General features: G+C 39.5%; 1 protein-coding gene and 2 long non-coding RNA genes across 4 annotated transcripts; 2 read left to right on the top strand and 1 right to left on the bottom strand.

Moving 5' to 3' along the window:
- tgif1 (TGFB-induced factor homeobox 1) lies at positions 1-4,866 on the bottom strand. Its single transcript, XM_053621686.1, has 3 exons — positions 4,633-4,866; positions 2,904-3,133; positions 1-1,644 (listed from the first exon to the last, which is right to left on the bottom strand). The coding sequence occupies exons 1-3, from the start codon at positions 4,646-4,648 to the stop codon at positions 1,168-1,170; spliced, it is 723 nt and encodes a 240-aa protein (XP_053477661.1). The 5' UTR covers positions 4,649-4,866; the 3' UTR covers positions 1-1,167.
- Positions 4,847-24,882, top strand: LOC128605872 (uncharacterized). 2 transcript variants are annotated; one of them, XR_008385611.1, is made up of 7 exons: positions 4,847-4,975; positions 9,973-10,151; positions 18,528-18,723; positions 18,951-19,107; positions 19,808-21,147; positions 23,213-23,392; positions 23,566-24,882. It is a non-coding gene; the product is annotated as an uncharacterized LOC128605872 (long non-coding RNA). The 2 variants fall into 2 exon arrangements; XR_008385612.1 differs by lacking the exon at positions 23,213-23,392 and having other exon boundaries at positions 19,808-21,140.
- Positions 10,170-11,549, top strand: LOC128605879 (uncharacterized). The gene is made up of 3 exons (XR_008385615.1): positions 10,170-10,462; positions 10,699-10,884; positions 11,012-11,549. It is a non-coding gene; the product is annotated as an uncharacterized LOC128605879 (long non-coding RNA).
- Positions 24,883-25,190: the final 308 nt, after the last annotated feature.

Raw genomic sequence — 25,190 nt, 5'->3', positions numbered from 1 at the left:
ATATAGCAAACTTGACTGAAAACCAGTGGCTGTACATTTTTTCAACTCCAGCAAGATCCCAAGATCATTTTGTAGAAAACAAAACTTTATTTCAACATGACCCCTATTTGCCACAAACATTGCACAATATAAAAGCGGACTCAAATCTGTTTGACACCATGTCACATGCCTACGATGCATGAACAAAAAGGTCCCAAAACCATTTAGAATTAATCGTCTTCCTCCATTTTGGTGATGTAAAAGCATCTTCCTCCTATCTGTGTTTAGTGACGTCTTAACATAATATAATATAAGCACATTACATACACATAAATTATGTAGTGTTCATTCCTCAGGCTCACTAGGGTGTAAGATGTGTGGAGAGGGTGCATGTTGGGGCTTTTGGGGACAGTGTGGAGCAGTCGGTCTTTTAGGTGTATATGTGTATTTATGTTGAGACGAGGGACACATTCACTGGCCATTTTTACACTGTACACTGAATGTTCTGAGAGAATCTCAGACTAAAGTTGTGCTACATCTGAATACCCCTCCAGAGAAAAATAAAAAAAAGAAACAACAGACTAAACACATCATTCCAAAAAGCATTTTTTTTCTTTACACAATGAAACAAACAAACAAAAAAGTATGACCTGGAACAGTAGTGATTACAGTACGTTAGAGAAACAGGGAGGAAGAAACATGACCTGCCATATTGTGCAAAAAATTAGGCAGAGTAAACTGCAAAACTGTTCTCTAAAAATGATGCAGAATGAAAAAGGAAAAAAAAAAAAAAAATCATAGAACCAAATCTCTGCAAAATGACAATGGAAAACTTGAACTGAAGATACGAGTCTCTTTTCTCAAAGATCTACAAAGTCTTTGTCTATGTGTTTTTGGTCACCTGTGTGCAAAAAAAGAAAGATATACATTTATTTATATACACCAATGAAATACAAAAAGATGTGGACTGCCAAGACATGTTAAATTGTGTATTGTACTAACAAATCTGCACCAATTGGATTTATATTTAGCAAAAATAGAAATGATTAGGACTTTATGATTCATCAACACTTTCTGTCACCAAGTCACATCCCCAATCTCCCTGCAAAGTACGCTTCAAAGGGGTTAGGGCCAGGAATGAAAGTTAAGGAAACAGCAATCCTCCATCTATTCCTCCACTTCCAGTATTTAAGCAAGCACTCGTTTCGCTTGCAGCTCCATCTCTGCAGCTCTCTTCAATGCCACGTCCACAAGCAGCTGGAAGCCACTGAAGTCCTGTGCTGTTAGGTCAGGTGGTGTAGGTGGTGGAGTGTTGAATTCTGTGCCCAGTCCTGTGCCTGATGGGCAGCTGAAGACTGCCAACTCTGTGGTCCCTTCAATGTTCGTGCCTATAGCTGTGATGGTAGTGTGGCAAATGACAGAGGGACGGGCCAGAGTGGGTGATGCGTTTTTTCTGGGGTAACTGGTGTCAATAGTTGTGTTGTCTGGGCAGGCAGGCGAGCCAGTCTCATAGCTGTCATGTTTGGGTGAGTGTGAGCTGTCACTCATGCCCTCAGGCCCCTTGCTGGCACGGCGTGAAATGGTAAACTGGTTTGGGTCTTTACCATCCTTCCGCAGCATCTCTGGCAAGAGCCTTCGACGAGCATTAATGAACCAATTACACACCTGAGACAGAACATAGCATATTAGATTATGTAGATGAAGATTTTCGGTCACTTCAGGTTTAAGGACTAACAGGATGTATAAAATGTGCTAAATTGAGACTTAAAAAGAATGACATGAAAATTCAGTATTCCAAATATTTCTAAAATGGTTTTAGTTTCCTTCCAGTAAAAAAAGTTCACTAGAGTTACATGAAGAAAACATGTTGGCAAACTGTTTTCACATACCAACATCATAATTTAAGTCAGCAAGTATTTTGTTTTATGACTTTTTAAATGGTGACCTTCTCTGTTGGGGCTGACATCTTGGGTTTTACTAAAGCTGGTAGCTCAATCCAGTTCACTGTGTGAGACTGATGTTGAAGATAGAGGCTCAAACAAATGCAAATGTGACTCTTCTAGCACCCACAAATTGGACTCATGCATGTCTACCCTAAAAGGATTGCTGTTAACTTGAAGCAGTAACAAAGTATCATGAAATTCTCTGCTACACAATGTGTATTCATGTGAAAGTGAGCTACAACAACCTGATCTGACCTGTACATATTCTACTTTTATAACCCTGATATGGTGGTACGTAAAATAGTCATCTTGTTAACATACAGGATTAGTTTTGTGAAGTTTCCTTATACTTTCTTTAAGTTTTCAAGATTACCATGAGTGTCTATAATCAACAGTTATTAAAGTACAAACTTTACCCTCTGTCTGGAAAAAAAGGTATGAGCATGCAACCATGGCTCATTGTGCTTTCAATGGAGAAGCCATCCAATGTTAATGTGTGTGTGTTGTATTATAGTCTCTATTGTTTTGGAGACAGCTGTCTGAGTGTGGGGGAATTCCTAATTACTAGTCTCTATCCCTTTCTCTCACTGAGGTGGATATGGAGGTGGTTATGCCACTGATCCTTTCAAACCCCCACCCCCTCCCCACACAAACATGAGTTAAGTAAAAACAGACTACTGTCAGCTGATTGCCAGCCTGTGAAACATGAACAGATTACTGGTCAACGATGAAACTGTAATGAAGCTGTAATTCCCCTAAATACTGAACACACTCTAGGCCTGTTCTATTTTAAGCTCACTCTTAAATGAAACTTGGCAGTCATGTCAAAGTAGGAAAACATTTGGCAATTCATTAAAATGAAATGTGTAGACTAACCTTTACTTGAGATGATTATTCTGTGCAAGACTGTCACACCGACTGACAAAGATTGTTATTTTGTGTAGACTGGCTGTTACACACTGCTTAGACAAATTTATTTACCTGAAGTGTGGAAAGGTGAGTCTGTTTTGATAGCAGTGCTTTTTCCTGTTCTGAAGGGTAGGCATTATAGCGGTGTTCATAAAGCCAATCTCTAAGAATCTGTACAGATTCTTTAGGCAGGTTTCCTCTCCGTTTTCTTTTGGCTGCAGATCCACGACTCGAAGACAGATCCAGAGGGACATCAATGTTATCCTCATCTTCTGTCTCACTGCCAGAAGTGGCCTGCATACCTACACACCACAAAGAAACAAGTCCCACCAATTTACTTTGTGCAAAATGGCTAAAGTTCAAGAGAAATTTAAAATTCTGGCCAAGTTGCTGTGCAAGCAAGTTTCAAAGAGCATGCTAATATGTGAGCTGCTGCGTGAGGAATCCACATAGGCAAATTAAAATATGTACATTTTTGTGCAATGCAATGAACTAAACAAGTAGTAATGCTGATTCAGTGTGTGGTGCGGCTTTTGTTAGAAGGCAAAATACTACCAGCCATATCTCTCTCTCACACTCCACCCCCAACCAAAAAAACCCTCCCCCAATCCTAGCACACACTCCTTTCAACTCCAAAATCACCATGACACACACACACACACGGGCTATATAGCTGCATGTTTTCATGCATGCGGTCATATCCGATCATGTGGCAAAGAGAGGCAAAGTTACAATAACTGCTATTAAACAATGTCAACAAAAATTATGTAGGCCTATAAGCACATTGAAGATATGCTAGATACACACTGGCCAAGTCATTAACATACATGTTTGACAATGTAGTATCACTGTTACAAGTTATGCTAGCTGCTAAATTATGGGAGAAGCAAAAATTTATCTGAAGACAAGAGACATTATACCACATACTATAAGTAAGTAAAAAAGATTTTTACTGGTCTTTGGCGCGTTTATGGGAAAATGGCCCAGCTGAGTGAGAAGTGAACTGACTGGGACTGTATAGGAGGGGGAGGGAGGACCTGTTGCAAATCTCAGTTGAACAAAAGAATGCGGTGTCTCACAGTCTTTTAAAGTTCCCCACACACTTTTTAGGGGCGGGAAAACTTTTTTTTTTTTTTTTTTTTTTTTAAAGTTCTACCAATGTAGCTCGATATGTTTTCGTTGATTTTCGTACAAATACTACGTTAAAAACCGAGAAGAGGAATGTCTATTGTGTGTGATTAACACGAGGTCGGAGACGCGAAAGCGTAGCCTGAGGAAACCAAACTAAACTCAACAAAGGATCTCGGGAATCAATGCCACGCTGTCCCACATGTCCGCAAAAATACATAAATAAATAAATAAATAAGTAATATCACGCTTACAATTCTCAAACAATTAGAAACCGAAGTACCTCTTCCGCTATACGCATTACTTTTGAACTTTCGCCCAAATCCCTGAGGAAAAAAAAACTAAAGAGGAAACTATGTAAGTAGTGCGACTCGGAGAGCGCCTGTCCCCAAAAACTAATAGCTCGTTGCAAAACAGTAGTTTTTTCCCCCCGCAATGGTGGTTGTTAAATATCACATGCACAAGAGTCAAACGAATGAAGCGGATCGTTTTGACAGGGAGCCAGCACATGGTGAGAGAAAACGGAGCTGTTTGTCTGAAACGGAAACAATAGCTAACACGAGGAGCCGGGAAGAAAAGCCAAGCGGACAACTTTCATTATGAATCTATATTCTGTACCGACACTTATACAGATGTTAGGTTACAGCTCAGTTTGGCTGAAAACACTACATACCCTTTTTAGGCTTCATATCCGTAAAAAATCGTCTATTCACGTACTGACGTGGCGTCGAATTTATTTCCTAAAGTGGTGTTTTTTCCCGTGCTAAATCCTCAAAGGTGTGGACTCCGTCCTGTCACTCCGGTCTGTTCTCAGTCGAGTAAGCGTTGTAATTCAGTTGTGAGACAGCCAACACATTGTCATGAACCTGGGACAACGTGTTCCTCGGTTCTGCTCTCGCCTGTGTGTGTTTGATCATGAAGCTGGGTGACAGCTATCTTTGACAGCTGCGTGACTCAGTGGCCCAAAGGTCCGCCCACCGAGCTGGGGGAAATCTTTCATCAGCGCCGAAAATCAGGTAAGAAACAAGCGAAGAATGAAAAACTTGTAAATTGTAATTGACAATTGTTTTAGTGATAAACATAAAATTGTTAACTTTTTGGCCTTCTACGGCAATGATAATGGTGGTGTTTTTTTTTTTTTTTGCGCCGAAGCTGGAGCAACAGCAAAAAAGGTTAGCATCCTGTCTTGATAGAATTAAGGCAAATTCCAGGCAAATGTTATGTAGGCCTATATTAATGGATCGTTAATATTTGTTCATCAGGCCTGCTTTTGTCATGATCTTCCCAAGTGGTCTGCAGCAAACCAAGTCAACAATAAATTAAACATTGCTTGTAGGTTGCAAAAGAAATCATTTGAAGGCAAAACAAGCGAGCGAATGAGTGTCATTTGAGACACAGCTCGGCTTGTGACAGTGCTGAAAGTACCAGGGGCGTTTCTAGAATTTGATCACTACTGGGACACAGGCCCCCCAAGAATTTTACAAAAGTACTTTAAAATGTCTAGGGGGTCCAGGGGCATCGTTTCATTAGTTAAATTTTACATTTTAAATGAATGTAAAGGGCTTTGCTAAAATTGCCTATGTAAAAAATTTTTAGGCATCAAAACTGGTTAATGGTTGGTTGATGACAAACTCCATATTTTTATACACTGGAACTCTGTTTTACCACGGTGATTTTAAACAATAACTAACAACATTAATTTAATCAATGCAAATTTACATTGACTTGACCTGCGCTAATTTCAATTAAAATTCCTGAAATAAATACACATAGGTATACACGCCGTTTGACTTTTTAAAATACAAAGCTGGCACCTGAGATCCCATCACAATAATAAGAAGTAACATTTGATATAACCTGTATGTAAAACATGTATATAATAATTTTCTTTACATTTAAAATCCACCCTCTCTAATCCTAGTCCATCAGAGCCCCAAAAACAAATTCATTATGTTTTGTTTACACAAATACCAGACAATTTACTGGAAGAGGCCACTGAAACTGTAAAATTAGCTTCTAAACCAGGGACGGGTAATTCCGGTCCTGGAGGGCTACTGTCCTGCACTTGAGCTCCATTCAGAGGCATACCTACAGGGCAGGCAAGGCAGGCAACTGCCTGGCGCCCCGCATTCTGAGATGGCCCCATCTTAAAATAATGCGCAGCAACATCTCAGCAACCCCTTCAAAGGGGACCCCTTTGCAGGGCGCTGTCACATTTGAGGACTCATTTATGCTCCTGCGTCGCCCCTCCACACTAGAGTCACACAAGCTTTAATTCCTGAAAATGAATCTGAAAAATGGGCTATATCCCCGAAGATTTGTTCTTTAGCCCCAAATAATTCTCCACTTGGAGTGGTTTGTCACTATGTAGGTCTAACTGAATGTTAGTAAAAGAACAGCCTGTAATTTTGTATCTTCAGTGAACAGAGTGTTGTATTTTATCTTCAGTGAACAGAGGCAAGATCAATCAGACAGGGTTTACATGAAAATATGTGGAAATACTTGTGTCTTATTGGCTAACGGGTCTCAATTCTGCCAAATGGTAGCTCGATCAGTCGGTCAGTGTGAGGAAAAATGGATACATGCTGATTTATTATTTTTTTTAACCAGTAAAGCAGCTGAAACTGAAACATTAACATCCTTTCATGCTGAGCAGGAAAACAAGGTGTGTAAATGTCTACACGAGTTCCAAGTAACATGAACATGATATGAGCAGAGCATAAGGACAACTAACATACAGATGTCACTGTAGCAGCTAAACCAATACAATGAAAGTTTAGTAATGCCTCCCCTTGGTTAGCGACACCAAAGTAGCCTAGTCTTGTGTTAGATAGCCAAAAAGTTTGATATTTTATCGGTCTACAAACAGTGATAGCACCCGAGGCAAGTTTTAGGATAAATTCGACTTTTTGTCCAATTTCCACATTTTTTTAAGCAATTAGCCCTCACATGCAAGAAAAAATGCATGGAAACAGTCTATTTACAAGTACATTTAAAAAACTTTTTGATAGAGAAGAATCTGGGCTCAGCCCCGTATGATTAACAATCCAGCTAACGCCCCTGTTTAATACGTTACTTAATATTAGTTAACATTAGTTGAAGATGAACATTTTGTTTCCTCACTGAGGTTTGATTTACTATTTGTAAAACACATCATGATGCTTTAAAACATAAACACTTTTTTTTAGCATTTTTGTGAGCAAACAAACTAACTAGACCATTTAGGAATGGAACTTCAAAAAGCTTTCACTGATGATGACTAAATTATATCGTTTGTGGCAGAATGGCAAATTAGAAGACATAAGCGTGCATTCTTTTAGCAATTAACAAGCTAACATTAGCGATCAAATCTGTGCCAAGTATATTAGGTCTGGAAAACAGGATGGCCTCATTCAACTTTAGAGCTGCAATAACTAATCAATAATAATCGATTATGAAAATAGTTGTCAACGAATCTCATTATTGATTAGTTGGTCTGCACGCGGCACGGGGTATGTTTACTCCTTACGTTACTTCTGTTCCGAAAACACGCTTCAGAGAGTTCACAACTAAAGTTGTCCCAAATGACATACTGTACACTTACACTATGTATTATGTACTCTACTGTCTAGTGTGTGCATTTTAGAAAGGTAATATTATCTCAAATGGAACACTAGCGGTTTTAGGTATTAACCCAGGTATTAGGTATTAATCCAGAGTCACTAACAATGACTTTCTTCAGTTTACTGTTTGTCACCATTACCTTTTATTCCCCACATGACCTCAGTCCTCATCAGACAGAGGCGAAATCATCACATGACTGAGGAAGAAAGTGTGCAACCTCCAAGTCCTCTAAGGCATTTTTAGCATTTTATATTAAACACCACGGAGAAGATCAAACTTTATAAAGTGGAGTTTGTGTAGTACGGAAGCACGACCGTGATGCTGTCGCATGTTGCTTAAAAGGTTTAGTTTAATTTAAGTTTATTGCCATTATATGCTGTATCAGTGTAAATTCTGTCGTTTATTATAACGGAAGTGATCTATTAGTAACAAGGCCGTGTTGCTGATCACACGCAGTGTAGACGCGTTGACACGCAGTGGGAACATGAGTAAGATTTGTAATGTCCAATTAAAACACAACGATCAAGAGTAAACACAAGTAAAACAATATGTCTAAAGACAGTGAGTAACAGAAACCACAAGGTGCAGTGAAACTGAGTTTTTATCATTAATTTAGTACTGTAGTTTAATTCAGTGCTTTTTGTGCGTCCATAAAAAAAAATTCATAAATACGTTTTAGTCTGAAGTTTATATTTGTAACACTCGGTTTGTGTATTTTATTTTAAATAAACGAAAAAAAAGGTACTGAAAAGTTTGCCCCCATCCGATAAATCGATTAATAATAATGATAATAATAATAATAATAATCTGCCAACTAATCGATTATGAAAATAATTGTTAGTTGCATCCCTATTCAACTTAACACAAATTCACATACTACTCATTAACACAGCGACAAGCATTAGCCTGGTAGTTACCTCCCCTCAGCTACAATGTCATATTTTGAATTATCGTTGAGGTTTCCATGGGGAAACGTTAAGGAAGGAGGAGCACAGTGAGGGGGGTATATGATTTAAGAGGATGTGCAGAATATTTTCAATTCAGCTGGCATTACAGTCAGCCTTCATAATTAAAATAATTCAAATGATGTAAATGATAATGCTCAATGAATAGGAAAGCCTACTTTAACATGTATCTACAGCAATCTACCTCATCAGACAATGATTTTATTAGGAAAATCCAGAGAAAGTAATAATATTAATAATTACCTGAGTAAGAGTAATAAAGTATCACACAACCTGTCATTTTCAACACAAAATCTCATGTACACCCCAAAAACAAACATTTCCCAACAGGTGTCTGTCTTTATTTTCACATACAACACAAACTTGCCAGCATCTGCATTTAAACAAGACAGCAGAGAGCAAAAGAACAGACTGTGGAACAGAACTGAGGTGAAAGACCTGCGTGAAGTTGGCCCCCCACCCAACACAAAACGTCGGCAAAATAGTCTCAATCGTTCGTGCTCTGTTTATGCTGTAAAAATGTTTGTTTGTGCTGCTTCGGTTTTGGAGATATTAAAAGAATATTTATAGGTCATTCTGAGGTCACTCAGCCCCCCCACATGTTCCAAATTCACCCCAAATAGTCTCAATCATTTGTGCTCCGTTTGTGCTGGTTTGTGCCGATAAAAGTTTCATTTGTGCTTCTTCCGTTTTTTAAAATATTAGACATTGAATTATGGTGTGATGATGTCACCAGCCCCCCACTCGCTACAAATTCACCCCAGATAGTCTCAATCGTTTGTGCTGGTTTGTGCCGTTTTTGCGACTGTCTTTTTTTTAAACGATACAGTTGAAGTAAAACGGTAAAATCCAAACGGCAAAACAAATCACATTAAATATTCGCATTCACTTAATTGTTACCTATCCACTGTGAGTTTTCAACTTTTAAGGGACACAGGTGTACGTGTGTGTGTGTGTGTGTGTGTGTGTGTGTGTGTATATATATATATATATATATATATATATATATATATATATATATATATATATATATATATATATATATAAAAATGGATGTATATATGTATGTGGAAACTTATGACTCAGTAAATTAAGAATTAAGCCAAAATGCTTTTACTTGTGGAATGTAATTACTGTGTACTATCAAACAACCTTTAACGCTAATAATGGACCTTTAAAAACTTTAACATAAAAACACTTAATACTGACAAGCCACGATCTGTCTTCAAACCAAGACTTGAGTGCAAACACCATCAAGCCCGACTTCCAGAAAAGCAGAGACAACTTCTCCAAGCAGGAGTAGGAAAACAAGGCTGTGTGGCTTACAACAAAAATACTTGAACTTGTGAAAGTAAATTTAAACAATGCAATCACTCTTTTGTGCATAACACAGCATGTGGGCATATTTTGTTTTTTTCTGACACTCCTGTCACTCTACTTCTCAGGTTGTCATACTTCTCCCAGACACATGGAAACCTCCTACAGTAGGCACATAATGTCTAAGAGCATCCTGGGTTAAGCCTCCTCTGAAAGCAATGACTGCCCTTAAAGCAAATCTCTCTCCTTGGAGCATCAGATTGGAGGGAAATTCACACAAAGAAAATTCTGTGGAGGTACTTCCAAGGTCAGTGTCAATCCACAGAAGTTCTCCCAGACTGTAACTGTGAGAAACTTTCCCTGTACAGAGCACTTTTCCTGGAGGAGGTTGTTTGAGTCCTCACCACTAACAATATTTCCAAAAGTGACACTATCGCAGAAAGCACAACATAAGCATTGATTAAAAAAAGCATCAAATGCACATGTGTTCAGCACAGGAATTCTTGATTTCCTGAGTTTAACAGGCTGTTGATTATTTCCATTTTTCAACAGTTCCACTTTCAGTCTTTTCCCCCTCACGGGTGAATCTGCATGGAGTCATTCAGGACAAGGAGAGAGGTATGACTACCTCTTCCTCTTTTTGGGTGGAACCACTAGGCCACTCCAGTTTTCAACAGCATCTTAATCTGTTGGATGGATGTTTGTGACAGTGTCAGACTTCCCAAAACAGGAAGCATCTATTTATGGTTTTCCGTCTGTACTGCAAGTTGTGATGTGTAGTGGATTGGCTCCTGTGATGATCACTATTGCAACAGCTGCATCTTCTTTACCTTCTTCAACTTTTTGTTTTGCAGAACAAATTCGCATATTGCCCTCAATGAAGGACAGATGTTGTGCAATTAACCAATCCACCCGAATAGGCAAGTTTTCATGCTTGAAAGGCCCGCGTTTGATGTTTATGAACTCTGCTTCAACATTGGCTGAACTTGCGGTGATGATGGTGCTTCGGAAGTGAGGGATCATTACCCCTGTCCAGAGTGGTAAGCAATTTGCAAGCCAGATTATATTGGGAATAATCTCAGGGAGGAAGTGGATATTATCATGATCACCGTTATCCACGGCGAGTGACCTACTCTCTTCACATATGTTTGTCACCCACTGCCGTAGGTCTGTCTGTGTTTGGTCAAATGGATCCACTTCTTCCAAGTCCTCACCCTCTACAACTGGAATGATTACACACTCTTTTGCAATTCGGGCTTTCAGGTATTTCTTGTACCTTTCTGATATAAGGGGGGCTCCAGAGCTGTCATTTCTCTCTGCTTCGCTGAGAGCCACAACAGTAATATGGCATAGTAGCTCTCTTGCATTGTCCATGGATTGTGACTTGAGAAGCTCTGCCATTGTCCTCATAAAGAAATCTTTAATCTTTGTGGTTTTTTCTTCAAGCAGTCCCTCAGGCTGATGATGCAGTGTGCAACATCAACTTGAACAAAATGAAGTGGCACTTTTGCTGACTCTTTACTGAGTAAGACACCACAACACTCATTGATGTAGGTCTTCAGATCAGGATGAGGAGTAAAAACCTTGACCAGAGCTCTGAGCAAAGCCAGAGAAAAGTCACTCACAACCTCTTTTGGAATTCCATTATGTCAGCCAATGTGTCATTGCATTAACATTCAATTCAATTAAATTAAAATTTATTTGTCTAGCGCTTTTTACAATGGACATTGTCTCAAAGCAGATTTACAGAAACATATAAACACATATACAGATTTTAAATGTGCGAATTTATCCCAACTGAGCAAGCCGGTGGCGACGGTGGCAAGGAAAAACTCCCTAAGATGTTAAGAGGAAGAAACCTTGAGAGGAACCAGTCTCAGAAGGGAACTCATCCTCATCTGGGTAACAACAGATAGTGTAAAAGTAAAGGAAAGTTCATTGTGGTTTAATATGAAGTCTGTTTGGCCTTAGAAGCAACCGTAGTCCCAGCAATCTGGAACTGGAGTAGATGAGAGCTCCATCCAGAGGTAGGGCATCCGAATGGATCAGGCAGGTCTGGAGAGCCGAAAGGATCAGGATCTCTAGTATCTCCATAAAATTGTGTGTGGCTCGACAGAAGGAGAGAGGGAGAGAAGAGATTGTTAGGACTGTGCTTAGCGTAATAGAAAGTCTACTCATGGTAGGCTTGAGTGAACAAATATGTTTTAAGCCTAGATTTAAACACTGAGACTGTGTTTGAGTCCCGAACACTAATCGGAAGGCTATTCCATAACTGTGGGGCTCTATAAGAGAAAGCTCTTCCCTCTGCTGTGGCCTTCGCTATTCGAGGTACCGTCAAATAGCCTGCATCTTTTGATCTAAGTAGGCGTGACGGATCATAGAAAACCAAAATTTCGCTTAGATACTGTGGTGCGAGACCATTTAGTGCTTTATAAGTTAATAATAGTATTTTATAATTCTTATCAGGTCTTATCTGACCGATCGTTATCAGTTCGTAGATGTAAATGGTGATTTCTCCACGCGTACTGAGGTTACTTTTGGAGTTCCACAGGGTTCTGTTTTAGGCCCACTGCTCTTTACTTTATATATGCTACCCCTAGGACAAATTATTCGTAAACATAGAATTAGCTTCCACTGTTATGCTGATGATACACAGTTGTATGTTTCAGCGAAGCCAGAGGACAGACAGAAGCTTAGTAAAGTTGAGGATTGTGTAAAGGACATTAGACATTGGATGTTAACTAACTTCCTTTTACTTAATTCTGATAAAACAGAAATACTTTTATTAGGCCCACGTGTAGCTAGAAGTAATCTTTCTGATCACATGGTTACTCTGGATGGTCTTTCTGTTTCATCATGTACAGCAGTTAAAGACCTTGGAGTGATTATTGACTCCAGCCTATCATTTGATGCTCATGTAGATAATATTACTAGGATAGCCTTCTTTCATCTCAGAAATATTTCTAAAATAAGAAACATATTGTCACTACATGATGCGGAAATACTAGTTCATGCATTCGTCACCTCTAGATTAGATTACTGTAATGCCATACTGTCTGGATGTTCCAGTAGGAATATAAATAAGCTCCAGTTAGTCCAGAATGCAGCTGCTAGAGTCCTAACTAGAACTAGAAGATATGACCATATCACACCGATATTATCAATACTACATTGGCTCCCAGTAAAATCTCGCATTAACTATAAAATACTTTTATTAACCTATAAAGCACTGAACGGTCTTGCGCCACAATATCTAAGCGACCTTTTGGTTTTATATGATCCGCCACGCCTACTTAGGTCAAAAGATGCAGGCTATTTGACGGTACCTCGAATAGTAAAGGCTACAGCAGGGGGGAGAGCTTTCTCTTATAGAGCCCCACAGTTATGGAACAGTCTTCCTATTAGTGTTCGGGACTCAGACACAGTCTCAGTGTTTAAGTCTAAGCTTAAAACGTATTTGTTTACTCAAGCCTACCCTGACTAGATTCTGTTCTACTACTTCGCAGTCATAATTATCTTTTTTCTCCCTCTCTCCTTTCGCTGAGCCCCACACGAATTTATGGAGATACTAGAGATCCAGATCCTTTCTGCCTCTGGATGGAGCTCAAATCTTCTTTAATTCCAGACTGCTGGGACTACGGCTGCTCCTAAGGCCATACAGACTTCATATAAATCCATAATGAACTTTTTCACACTGACTGTTGTTACCCAGATGAGGATGGGTTCCCTTCTGAGTCGGGTTCCTCTCAAGGTTTCTTCCTCTTAAAACATCTTAGGGAGTTTTTCCTTGCCACCGTCGCCACTCAGTGGCTTGCTCAGTTGGGATAAATTCACACCTTTAATATCTGTATACCATGTTGATATTTCTGTAAAGCTGCTTTGAGACAATGTCTATTGTAAAAAGCGCTATACAAATAAAATTGAATTGAATTGAATTGAATAATTAATGTGGGATTTCACTGGAGCCAATGCAGTGTTGATAAGATTGGGGTGATGTGGTCGTATCTTCTGGTTCTAGTATGGCCTCTAGCAGTTGCATTCTGGACTAACTGGAGTTTGTTTATGCTCCTACTGGAACATCCAGACAGTATGGCATTACAGTAATCTAGTCTAGAGGTGACAAAAGCATGAACTAAAAATTCTGCATCATGTAGTGACAATATATTTCTTATCTTGGAAATATTTCTGAGATGAAAGGAGGCTATCCTAGTAATATTATCTACATGAGCGTCAATGAAAGACTGGAGTCAATAATCACACCAAGGTCTTTTACTGCTTCACATGACGAAACAGAAAGTCCATCCAGAGTTACTGTGTAATCAGAAAGCTTACTTCTACAGTAGCTACACATGGTCCTAGTACAAGTACTTCTGCCTTCAGAATTAAGTAAGAGGAAGTTAATAAGCATCCAACGTCTAATGTCTTTTGCACATTCCTCAACTTTATTAAGCTGCTGTCTGTTGTCTGGCTTTGCTGAAACATACCATATCATCAGCATAACAGTGGTAAATGGTAAATGGCACACTCATGTAGCGCTTTTATCCAAAGCGCTTTACACTGTGTCTCATTCACACACACACCAATGGTAGCAGCGCTGCCATGCAAGGCGTTAATTTGCCATCGGGAGCAACTTGGGGTTCAGCGTCTTGCCCAAGGATACTTCGGCATGTGGAGTTGTGGGCTGGGAATCGAACCGCCAACCCTACGATTAGTGGATAACCCACTCTACCAAGTGAGCCACAGCCGCCCCAGTGGAAGCTAATTCCATGTTTACGAATAATTTGACGTAGATGTAGCATATATAAAGTAAAAAGCCTAAAACAAAACCTTGTGGAACACCAAATTTAACCTCGGTATGTGTGGAGAAGTCACCATTTACATCTACGTACTGATAACGATCGGTCAAATAAGACCTGAGCCAGGAGAGGGCCGTTCCCTTAATGCCAACAACATTTTGTAGTCTGTCAAGGAGAATAGTATGATCTATAGTATCAAAAGCTGCACTAAGTTCAAGTAATACAAGCAACGAGACACAACCCTGATCAGAGGCCAGTAGTAGGTCGTTTACTACTTTAACTAGCGCTGTCTCTGTGCTATGATGAGGTCTAAACCCCAACTAATACACATCATGAATGTTGTTCCTACGTAAGTACGAGCATAGCTGCTGTGCTACAACCTTTTCTAATATCTTGGAGAAAAAGGGGAGATTGGATATAGGTCTATAGCTGGACAGTTGAGAGGGGTCAAGGTCAGGTTTTTTAATCAGGGGTTTAATAACTGCTAATTTAAATGATTTTGGTACATAACCAGTGCTAAGGGAAGAATTGATTATATTTAAAAGCGGTTCAATTACTCTAGGACAAATCTGTTTAAAGAAACATTTAGGTACAGGATCAAGTATGCAGGTTGATGATTTCGCTGAAGAGTTTAATGAAGCTAGTTCAGTCTCTATAAGGGGAGTAAAACATTCTAAACGTTGATCTGATATTGCTATATTGTCATCTACAGGGTTAGTTATAAAACTGCTTGGTTTTAATTGAATAGCCTGAATTTCACATCTAATATTTTTAACTTTACCAATGAAAAAATACATGAAATCTTTGCTGCTATGTAATGATTGTGTGCTTCTCGCTGTAGTGGTTTTATTTCTAGTTAATTTTGCTATCATGTTGAATAGAAATCTCGAATTGTTTTTGTTATCTCCTATTAAGATGGAGAGATAGACTTTTCTATTCTTAGCATCACTAAGAGATTTTCTATAATTCAGTAGGCTCTTCTTCCATGCTGTTTGAAATACTACCAATTTGGTTTGACGCCATTTACGTTCTAATTGTCGAGTGGTCTGTTTTAAGGTACGCATATGATCATTATACCAGGGTGCTAGCTTTTTCTCTCTAATTAATTTTCTTTTGAGTAGAGCCACTCTATCTAGTGTGTAGCGGAGCGTTGACTCTAAGCATTCAGTTGCCTGATCGAGTTCTCTGGGATCAGACAGTGATCAAAATTTAATTGATGTCTCTGGGAGGTTATTGATGAAGCTCGATGCAGTATCTGACGTGAAAGTACGTTTTACACGGTAGCGAGGTGAGGTGGAAATATTATGATCAATACATATTATGAACGAGATAAGATAATGGTCTGAGACAACTACAGACTGCGGAAAAATTACAGTATTTTCTATATTTAATTCGTATGTTAGTATCAGGTCAAGAGTGTGACCACCATTATGAGTAGGTCTGATTATGTTCTGATAAACGCTTACTGAATCTAAGATGGACACAACCGCTGTTCTCAGAGGGTCTTCTGGGTTATCAAAATGAATATTAAAATCACCAACGATTAATGCTTTATCTACAGAAACAATCAGCTTTGTTGTCTCTGAAGTCCTCCATGCATGGGGTACCATTCTACCCTCACACAGTTCTTTGGCTATCTGCACATGCAAGTTACCAGACATCGCATGCTTGGAACAGCTAGTGTGCAGGGAGTCATCAGTGTTTTTAATTAAACACATGAGCACCATTGGGCTGTTTATTTCAGGCTCTCTGTCATATTTTATGTGAATGTGGCCATGACATTCCTTATTGTTGCCTCTGATTTCTATGGACTTCTCTGTGGCTGATGGATAGACCTTGGGTCTTTTAAAGACAAATGTGCAGGGGCTTTTCACTTCTTGCCAAATGGGATTATTTATTACATGCATCCAGATGCCAGGCTTCAAAATGATGAATTCCCTTTTCTGTGTATTAGATAACTTGTTTTTGTATTTAACTGTTTCAGGCATAAATTCAATCCATTTCTGAAATGGAACTTCAAGATCAAAATTCCAGCAGTCTTTTGGTCTGGGGGAAAGGGACCCTGGCTCAAAATCAGTGTCATCACTACTGCCACTTGTTTCATGATCACTTTCATAAATAAACCCGAAAGCAGATGTTGTCTGTTCAATTTAACAAAGGTATGTAGAGCCTTTGCAGTGATCTTTGCAGCCTTTGCAGCTAGTTTTCTAGCTGCTCTGTCCAGATGCCATTATCCTGCCTAGGCGAAGTACCACAGAACGATGCCAGCCATGGCCAAAGCAGTTCCCTATTCCACAGTTTGCATATGAAACTGAGATGTATCTTGAAAGAGCCACTGAAGACTACAAGAAGAATGGGACACTTCTGACTACCTCAAAGGTCAAGGCAGACATACTTGAGAAGCTGTCTGAAACTATATACATATTTACAGCTTATCCATCAAGTGCACAGATGAGTGATGTTGCTGAGGCACTTGTCAAGAAATATCCTTTTCTCAAGGAACTCGGCTCCTTCTTAGGTTGCTATGGCTGGCAACAAAGTATAAAATAAAAGATGGCCAGTTATTGCACCAAACTCCGAGGCTACAGTGTTCCTGAGGTGATATACAATGCACTCAAACGCAAGAGCCCTGCGGACCAGAAGTCTGCAAAGAGTATAAAAAAAAAACCTAGAAAGGCAGAGGTAAACTACCTCTCCCTTACCCAGCAGGAGAGAATTCAATTCAATTCAATTTTATTTGTATAGCGCTTTTTACAATAGACATTGTCTCAAAGCAGCTTTACAGAAATATCAACATGGTATACAGATATTAAAGGTGTGAATTTATCCCAACTGAGCAAGCCACTGAGTGGCGACGGTGGCAAGGAAAAACTCCCTAAGATGGTAAGAGGAAGAAACCTTGAGAGGAACCAGACTCAGAAGGGAACCCATCCTCATCTGGGTAACAACAGTTAGTGTGAAAAAGTTCATTATGGATTTATATGAAGTCTGTATGGCCTTAGGAGCAGCCGTAGTCCCAGCAATCTGGAATTAGAGAAGATTTGAGCTCCATCCAGAGGCAGAAAGGATCTGGATCTCTAGTATCTCCATAAATTCGTGTGGGGCTCAGCGAAAGGAGAGAGGGAGAAAAAAGATTATTATGACTGCGAAGTAGTAGAACAGAATCTAGTCAGGGTAGGCTTGAGTAAACAAATACGTTTTAAGCCTAGACTTAAACACTGAGACTGTGTCTGAGTCCCGAACACTAATAGGAAGACTGTTCCATAACTGTGGGGCTCTATAAGCGAAAGCTCTCCCCCCTGCTGTAGCCTTCTCTATTCGAGGTACCATCAAATAGCCTGCATCTTTTGATCTAAGTAGGCGTGGCGGATCATATAAAACCAAAAGGTCGCTTAGATATTGTGGCGCAAGACCGTTCAGTGCTTTATAGGTTAATAAAAGTATTTTATAGTTAATGCGAGATTTTACTGGGAGCCAATGCAGTATTGATAATATCGGTGTGATATGGTCATATCTTCTAGTTCTAGTTAGGACTCTAGCAGCTGCATTCTGGACTAACTGGAGCTTATTTATATTCCTACTGGAACATCCAGACAGTATGGCATTACAGTAATCTAATCTAGAGGTGACGAATGCATGAACTAGTATTTCCGCATCATGTAGTGACAATATGTTTCTTATTTTAGAAATATTTCTGAGATGAAAGAAAGCTATCCTAGTAATATTATCTACATGAGCATCAAATGATAGGCTGGAGTCAATAATCACTCCAAGGTCTTTAACTGCTGTACATGATGAAACAGAAAGACCATCCAGAGTAACCATGTGCTCAGAAAGATTACTTCTAGCTACACGTGGGCCTAATAAAAGTATTTCTGTTTTATCAGAATGAAAAGAGAATGAAGAAATTCAAGAACAAGAGAGGATTCAGTTGCTTACTGAAGTAAGGAAGAGGGACAACAACAAATTGTTAAAGAAAAAATGGCCAAAACATTTGCACACAGAAGAAACTAAATTGTCAAACTATCACCAAGCATAGAGGACATCAAAGCCAGATGGCCTGCTCTATTTGAGGCATCTCATGTGAGTTACTAATGCTAAATTAGAAATATTCCTAGTCCATTGTGAAGTACTGCACTGGTGGTTTTACATATTTAGCTCTTAGGTACAAAACATTTATTATGTTACTGTCAATTATTTTCTAAATCATATTTTCAAGATCAAATTCCAGAATCAGAATTAGGTTGATTCTCGCTTTTAAAAATGTTGTAAGAACAATTTGTACACAGGTTTCATTATTTATCTTTCAGATCCCGGAGGAGTTTCACTGAATCACAATGGTGCACCTTGAATCAAAGTTCATGTCCAAGCTGGATGAATACACTCCCAGGCTTCTGAAACTCTTCCAGTCCAAGGGTGGAACCATGGGGTTGAGGTTGCAGGCCATCCTACTCAAGGTATCCTTCAGTGAGTATTATGTTTGCTAATGTTTTATTTTAGGGATTTTGTGGTCAAACTACTGGAATATCATTTGCTTATTACTTAAATCTACAGGAAGTCTTGTTAGCCTGCGATTTTCTCTACAAAAAGAGTGAAATAACTGTATTCCTTTTTAAAATATGTTGTATACACTCAGTGGCCACTTTATGAGATATCCAGCTCTGTATATTTACTGCTTAAAGGTCAGTATTTGGGGTAATACGTTTATTGGCATTCGCTCTGAGTTAGATTTTCAGATTGATACCTGTTCTATAAAGGTGGAGCTACAACCAGCAGCATAACTTATTATAAAAAGTGGAAATGGGGAAACAGCTAGTCTGGCTCTGTCCAAAGTTATCTAAATTTGCCTACCAGTACATCTAAAGCTCACTGATTGACATGTTTGTTTGTTTAATCCATACAAGGTGTAAAATGTTGTGGTTTTATGGGAGTTTATGTGTTATGCACTATTTTTTTGCTGGGACCAATGACTCCCTGGAGTCACAGCTAGCTAGGAAACCTCAATAATGACAGAACGTGTTTCATTAGACTGGCCCCTGAGAAAGCACATCAGGGATACTTGATTGGGAACTGTTTACCCACCTAGTGTTAAAAATTGCAGCTTTTAAAGGTCAGTGGATAATTTTTACACCATGAACTTGAATAATGTTTATTGTTGTCATTTCAGGCTCCAAGCAATCCACCTGCGTGAAGTTGGCCCCTCAAACAATGCAAAACGTCGGCAAAATAGTCTCAATCATTTGTGCTGTAAAATTTTTTGTTTGTGCTGCTTCGGTTTTTGAGATATTAAAAGAATATTTATGTCATTCTGAGGCACACAGCCCCCCCAACCCCCCCACGCTCCAAATTCACTCAAATAGTCTCGTTTGTTTGTGCTTAATCTGTGCTGGTTTGTGCCTCTAAATGTTATGTTTTTGCGAATGTCTTTTTTTTTTTTTTTTACAATAAAGTTGAAGTAACAAGGTAAAATACAAACATGTATAATAATGGATATTGGATATAATAAATAATAAGTTGGAGACAGTGCATCTGGAAAGTATTCACAGCGCTTCACTTTTCCCACATTTTGTTATGTTACAGCCTTATTCCAAAATGGATTAAATTCATTATTTTCCTCAAAATTCTACAAACAATAACCCATAATGACAATGTGAAAGAAGTTTGCTTGAAATCTTTGCAAATTTCCATCCATTTATTCATCCATCTTGTATACCGCTTATCATTTTCAGGGTCACGGGAAACCTGGAGCCTATCCCAGGGAACATGGGGCACAAGGCGGGGTACACCCTGGATAGGGGTGCCAATCCATCTCATGGCACATAATCACACACACATTCATACACTTATTTTTTTATTCATTTTCATGTGATTCATGCGATTCATTTGCATGTGATTCATTTGCATGTGATTCATTTACATGTGATTCATTTACATGTGATTCATTTACTGATTTGCTTCTCTTTAAATCCAGTTTTAGACTGTGATATTACAAAGGTCTTTCCAGATTACTACTTGCCACACTGTATGAGATAACCCCAATAAAATTGCCTGAATTCTATAATATAATTTGTTCACCATGTTAGGTTTAAATCCTCTAAAAACAGATTCGCAATTGAATAACATTACTCTGTTCCAATTCACATCCTTCAAAGCATTGGCATGTTTTGTTTACTTTCACAATTGCCACTACTGTATTTTAGCTAATTCTTGAGTTTTACCTCATCCTATGCTGTCTTGTAATTATTATATTTTAGATGAGCATTGTAATAAATTCATTAACAGTTTTTTTTCCTTTTTATACTAACAAAGGGAAACAAAATTAAAAAGTACAATCACCGAACACAAGCCAGGACCACTACAGACATGCCAATCAACCTACCATTCATGTCTTTGGACTGGGGGAGGAAACCGGAGTACCCGGAGGAAACCTCCGCAGCACAGGGAGAACATGCAAACTCTGCACACACAGAGCCGCAGGAATCGAACCCCCAACCCTGGAGGTGTGAGGTGAACGTGCTAACCACTAAGCCACTGTGCGCCCTCTTTGCAAATTTATTAAAAATAAAAAACAAAAAAGCACATGTACATAAGTATTCACAGCCTTTGCTCAATACTTTGTTGAAGCACATTTGGCACCAATTACAGCCTCAAGTCTTTTTGAGTATGATGTTACAAGCTTGGCACACCTATTTTTGGGCACTTTCTCCCAGTCTTCTTTGCAGGACCTCTCAAGCTCCATCAGGTTGGATGGGGAACGTCGGTGCATGGCCATTTTCAGATCTCTCCAGAGATGTTCAATCGGGTTCAAGTCTGGGCTCTAGCTGGGCCACTCAAGGACATTCACAGAGTTGTCCTGTAGCCACTCCTTTGTTATCTTGGCTGTGTGCTTAGGGTCATTGTCCTGTTGGAAGATGAACCTTCGCCCCAGTCTGAGGCCCAGAACGCTCTGGAGCAGGTTTTCTTCAAGGATGTCTCTGTACATTGCTGCATTCATCTTTCCCTCGATCCTGACTAGTCTCCCAGTTCCTGCCGCTGAAAAAACATCCCCACAGCATGGTGCTGCCACCACCATGTTTCACTGTAGGGATGGTATTGCCCAGGTGATGAGTGGTGCCTGGTTTCCTCCAGACACGATGCTTGCCATTCAGGCCAAAGAGTTCAATCTTTGTTTCATCATGGTCTGAGAGGTGCCTTTTGGCAAACTCCAGGCGGGCTGTCATGTGCCTTTTCAGTAAAAGAAAAGGTAGGAGTGGCTTCTGTCTGGCCGCTCTACCATACAGGCCTGATTGGTGGAGTGCTGCAGAGATGGTTGTTCTTCTGGAAGGTTCTCCTCTCTCCACAGAGACATGCTGGAGCTCTGTTAGAATGACCATCGGGTTTTTGGTCACCTCCCTGACTAAGGCCCTTCTCCCCCGATTGCTCAGTTTGACCGGGCGGCCAGCTCTAGGAAGAGTCCTGGTGGTTCCAAACTTCTTCCATTTATGGATGATGGAGGTCACTGTGCTCATTGGGACCTTCAATGCTGCAGAAATGTTTCTGTACCCTTCCCCAGATCTGTACCTCAATACAATCCTGTCTCGGAGGTCTACAGACAATTCCTTGGACTTCATGGCTTGGTTTGTGCTCTGACATGCATTGTTAACTGTGGGACCTTAAATAGACAGGTGTGTGCCTTTCCAAATCATGTCCAATCAACTGAATTTACCACAGGTGGATTCCAATCAAGTTGTAGAAACATCTTAAGGATGATTAGTGGAAACAGGATGCACCTGAGCTCAATTTTGAGTGTCATGGCAAAGGCTGTGATTACTTATGTGCTTTTTTGTTTTTTATTTTTAATAAATTTGCAAAGATTTCAAACAAACTTCTTTCACGTTGTCATTATGGGGTATTGTTTGTAGAATTTTGAGGAACATAATGAATTTAATCCATTTTGGAATAATGCTGTAACATAACAAAATGTGGAAAAAGTGAAGCGCTGTGAATACTTTCCGAATGCACTGTATAATAAATAAGTTAAACTTTTTCTCTTGCTGCTCCCTTAAACGAGATGTTGAGAAATACAATCAGACTGATGTATTCAGAACATAAATTTAGTGAATTATTTAATTTGTAAGTAATTGTAAACATTATGTTTTGTTGCCTATTAACAACAAAGCGCCAGTAATATCACTGTTCATTTATTATGGTATTATCATTTACCCCTCCCCATACATCACGTACTAAGTTACGTTACTAAGTTACATCACTAACTGTGGTTGCTTGCTTTACGTGTCCATCAGATGGTCACTTCCTGTTCACGTGCGCTACAATGAGTCTTAATTTCTGTGAAGTAAGCGGGCACTGCAAATTTGCAGTGAAGAGCACCGTTATAGCTGGACAAAAAAGTAGTGATTGGTCACGCTACATTGCTACTGGTTTGAAAACATAACTCTGGAAAAGCGACACTATTTTTAAAGCAGCGGAGATTCTGTCATGTTACTGAAAATTTAGTAGCATCGCTACTTTTAATTATAATGAGTCTTTATTGATCACATATGCATGGTGAAATTCTTTTCTTTGCATACCCCAGCATGTCAGGAAGCTGGGGTCAGAGCGCAGGGTCACCCATGGTACAGCGCCCCAGGAGCAGAGAGGGTTAAGGGCCTTGCTCAAGGGCCCAACAGTGGCAACTTGGCAGTGCTGGGGCTTGAACCCCTGACCTGCCGAGCAGTAACCCAGAGCCTTAACTGTCAAGCCACCACTGCCCCTGGTTAGCTACTCCCCAACACTGGATGTCGGCTATATTTACATGTTAAAATAATCACTCGGACAGAATGTTAAAAGTGACAGAATACACATAAAATTGTAAGACATAATCTTGTTTTTTTCTCACGCACTGAATGTACTGCTCTCTCTCTCTCTCTCTCTCTCTCTCTCTCTCAGAGTAGCCGCAGAGAGAAGTGTACCTTAGAGGACTGCATTGGGATTGGTATCCCGCGCAAATCTCACGGGAGTGGGCAGTTTTACCTTTTCTGCGGGTGGGAGTGGGCGGTCAAAAAATATAGCATGGTCCCGAGATTTGGCGCGTAACAAGAATGGAGTCAACAAATGAGGTTGAGAAGAAAATTAAAGCGGCTATTTACGTCACAAAAACAAAGTAAGGCAAGTCTGACATTTAGAAAATTTTCAGTTGTTACTGAAAAAAATGGAAAAGAATGTAACTTTGTAAGTTGCGATAAATGTGCAAAAGTATTCGTTTACAAGGGGCACAAATCTGGCACCTTTGGGTTGAGGCGACATATCTGCTCCGTTCTCCAGGGTGCATCCTGTGTTTCAGCGCCAAAGCCTGTCGATGCTGAAATAGCGGAATATCTCACCACCTGACTCTCGGACAAACCAGATCCAGACAGTCAGTACGTTTACATGGACAACAATAATCCAATATTAACCTGATTAAGACAATACTCTGATTAAGAAACTACCATGTAAACAGCCGTTTTTTATTACTGAAAGGAAATTCTCTTATATCATGTACTCTCTTATATTATGACCTGCTATCAAATGAATGTATACATTTAATTACCTCTTTAAATAAGCTGATCAACTGCCATCCTTTCTTATAGCTAGCACATGTATTTTCTGTCTCTTGAAAAGACTTATTTTCATAGTGTTCTGTGTGTTTTGTTTTGTATCTGTCTGGCCCCTGCACCAGTAGAAACTGTCCACGCACTGCTGTTATCAAAGTGTATAAATACTCTTGGTTTGCATGAATAAACTCAGATGTCTATTTGAGCATGCATGTGTTAGTGTGTGTTCATTTGGGCTCCCCAGATCGATCTGAAATGCTCTGAGGAGAACCACACTTTTTAAGCACAGAACTAAAAGTTAATAGAAGTAATTGTAGAACAGGCTGAAAGGCATGACGGAAGATCTGAAAGGCATAATCTGAGATTCCTGAGACACATGGAAATCTAACAATTACCTTAATCCGATTAAAGTCATACTCGAAGTAAACACAAATCGAATTAAGACGTGTGGAGTATTCCTGTTTTAATTGCATTATTGACATGCATTACAGACATGTAAACACCTTAATCACACAATTAACGTCACGTGGGAGTTTTTACCACATTTTGTGACAGGACTCGTACACACATGGCAGTGCGCAACCATTTGACGGCAAACAGGAGAGCACGGTTGCGTCCGAAACTGCATATTTACCTACTATATAGTAGGCAAAATACATATGTTTCAGCTACTATATAGTAAGTGCGGTTTTGGACGCAGTCCAAGGCTTCAAGCAGTCGTCTATTTGCACATATAGCATGACAAATAATTAACTGCACTTGAAGCTGTCGTAAAATTAAAAATAAAAATACCCAAAACTGTATACGGTACAATAACAAAGACAAACTGTATGTTAATACGTGAAATTCTGGAGGGTAAGTCGGATGGCGTGGTGTGGGGAGGTAATGACGTGTGACGTTAATCGATCTATGATCTACAGCATGTAAAAGGGGAACATGAACGGAGTATTCTAAAAACAACTCATGTAAACACCTTAATCA

Source organism: Ictalurus furcatus, chromosome 1, assembly GCF_023375685.1.
Source record: "Ictalurus furcatus strain D&B chromosome 1, Billie_1.0, whole genome shotgun sequence".
Lineage (NCBI taxonomy): Eukaryota > Metazoa > Chordata > Actinopteri > Siluriformes > Ictaluridae > Ictalurus > Ictalurus furcatus.
This window is presented reverse-complemented; position numbering and strand designations above follow the sequence as displayed.

What these genes read in the sequence shown, in the direction of transcription:
- tgif1 (XM_053621686.1), bottom strand. An exon ending in CTCACCTTTCCACACTTCAG is followed by an intron (nt 1,645 to 2,903) that starts GTAAATAAATTT and finishes GTTCTGTCTCAG; the next exon opens with GTGTGTAATTGGTTCATTAA.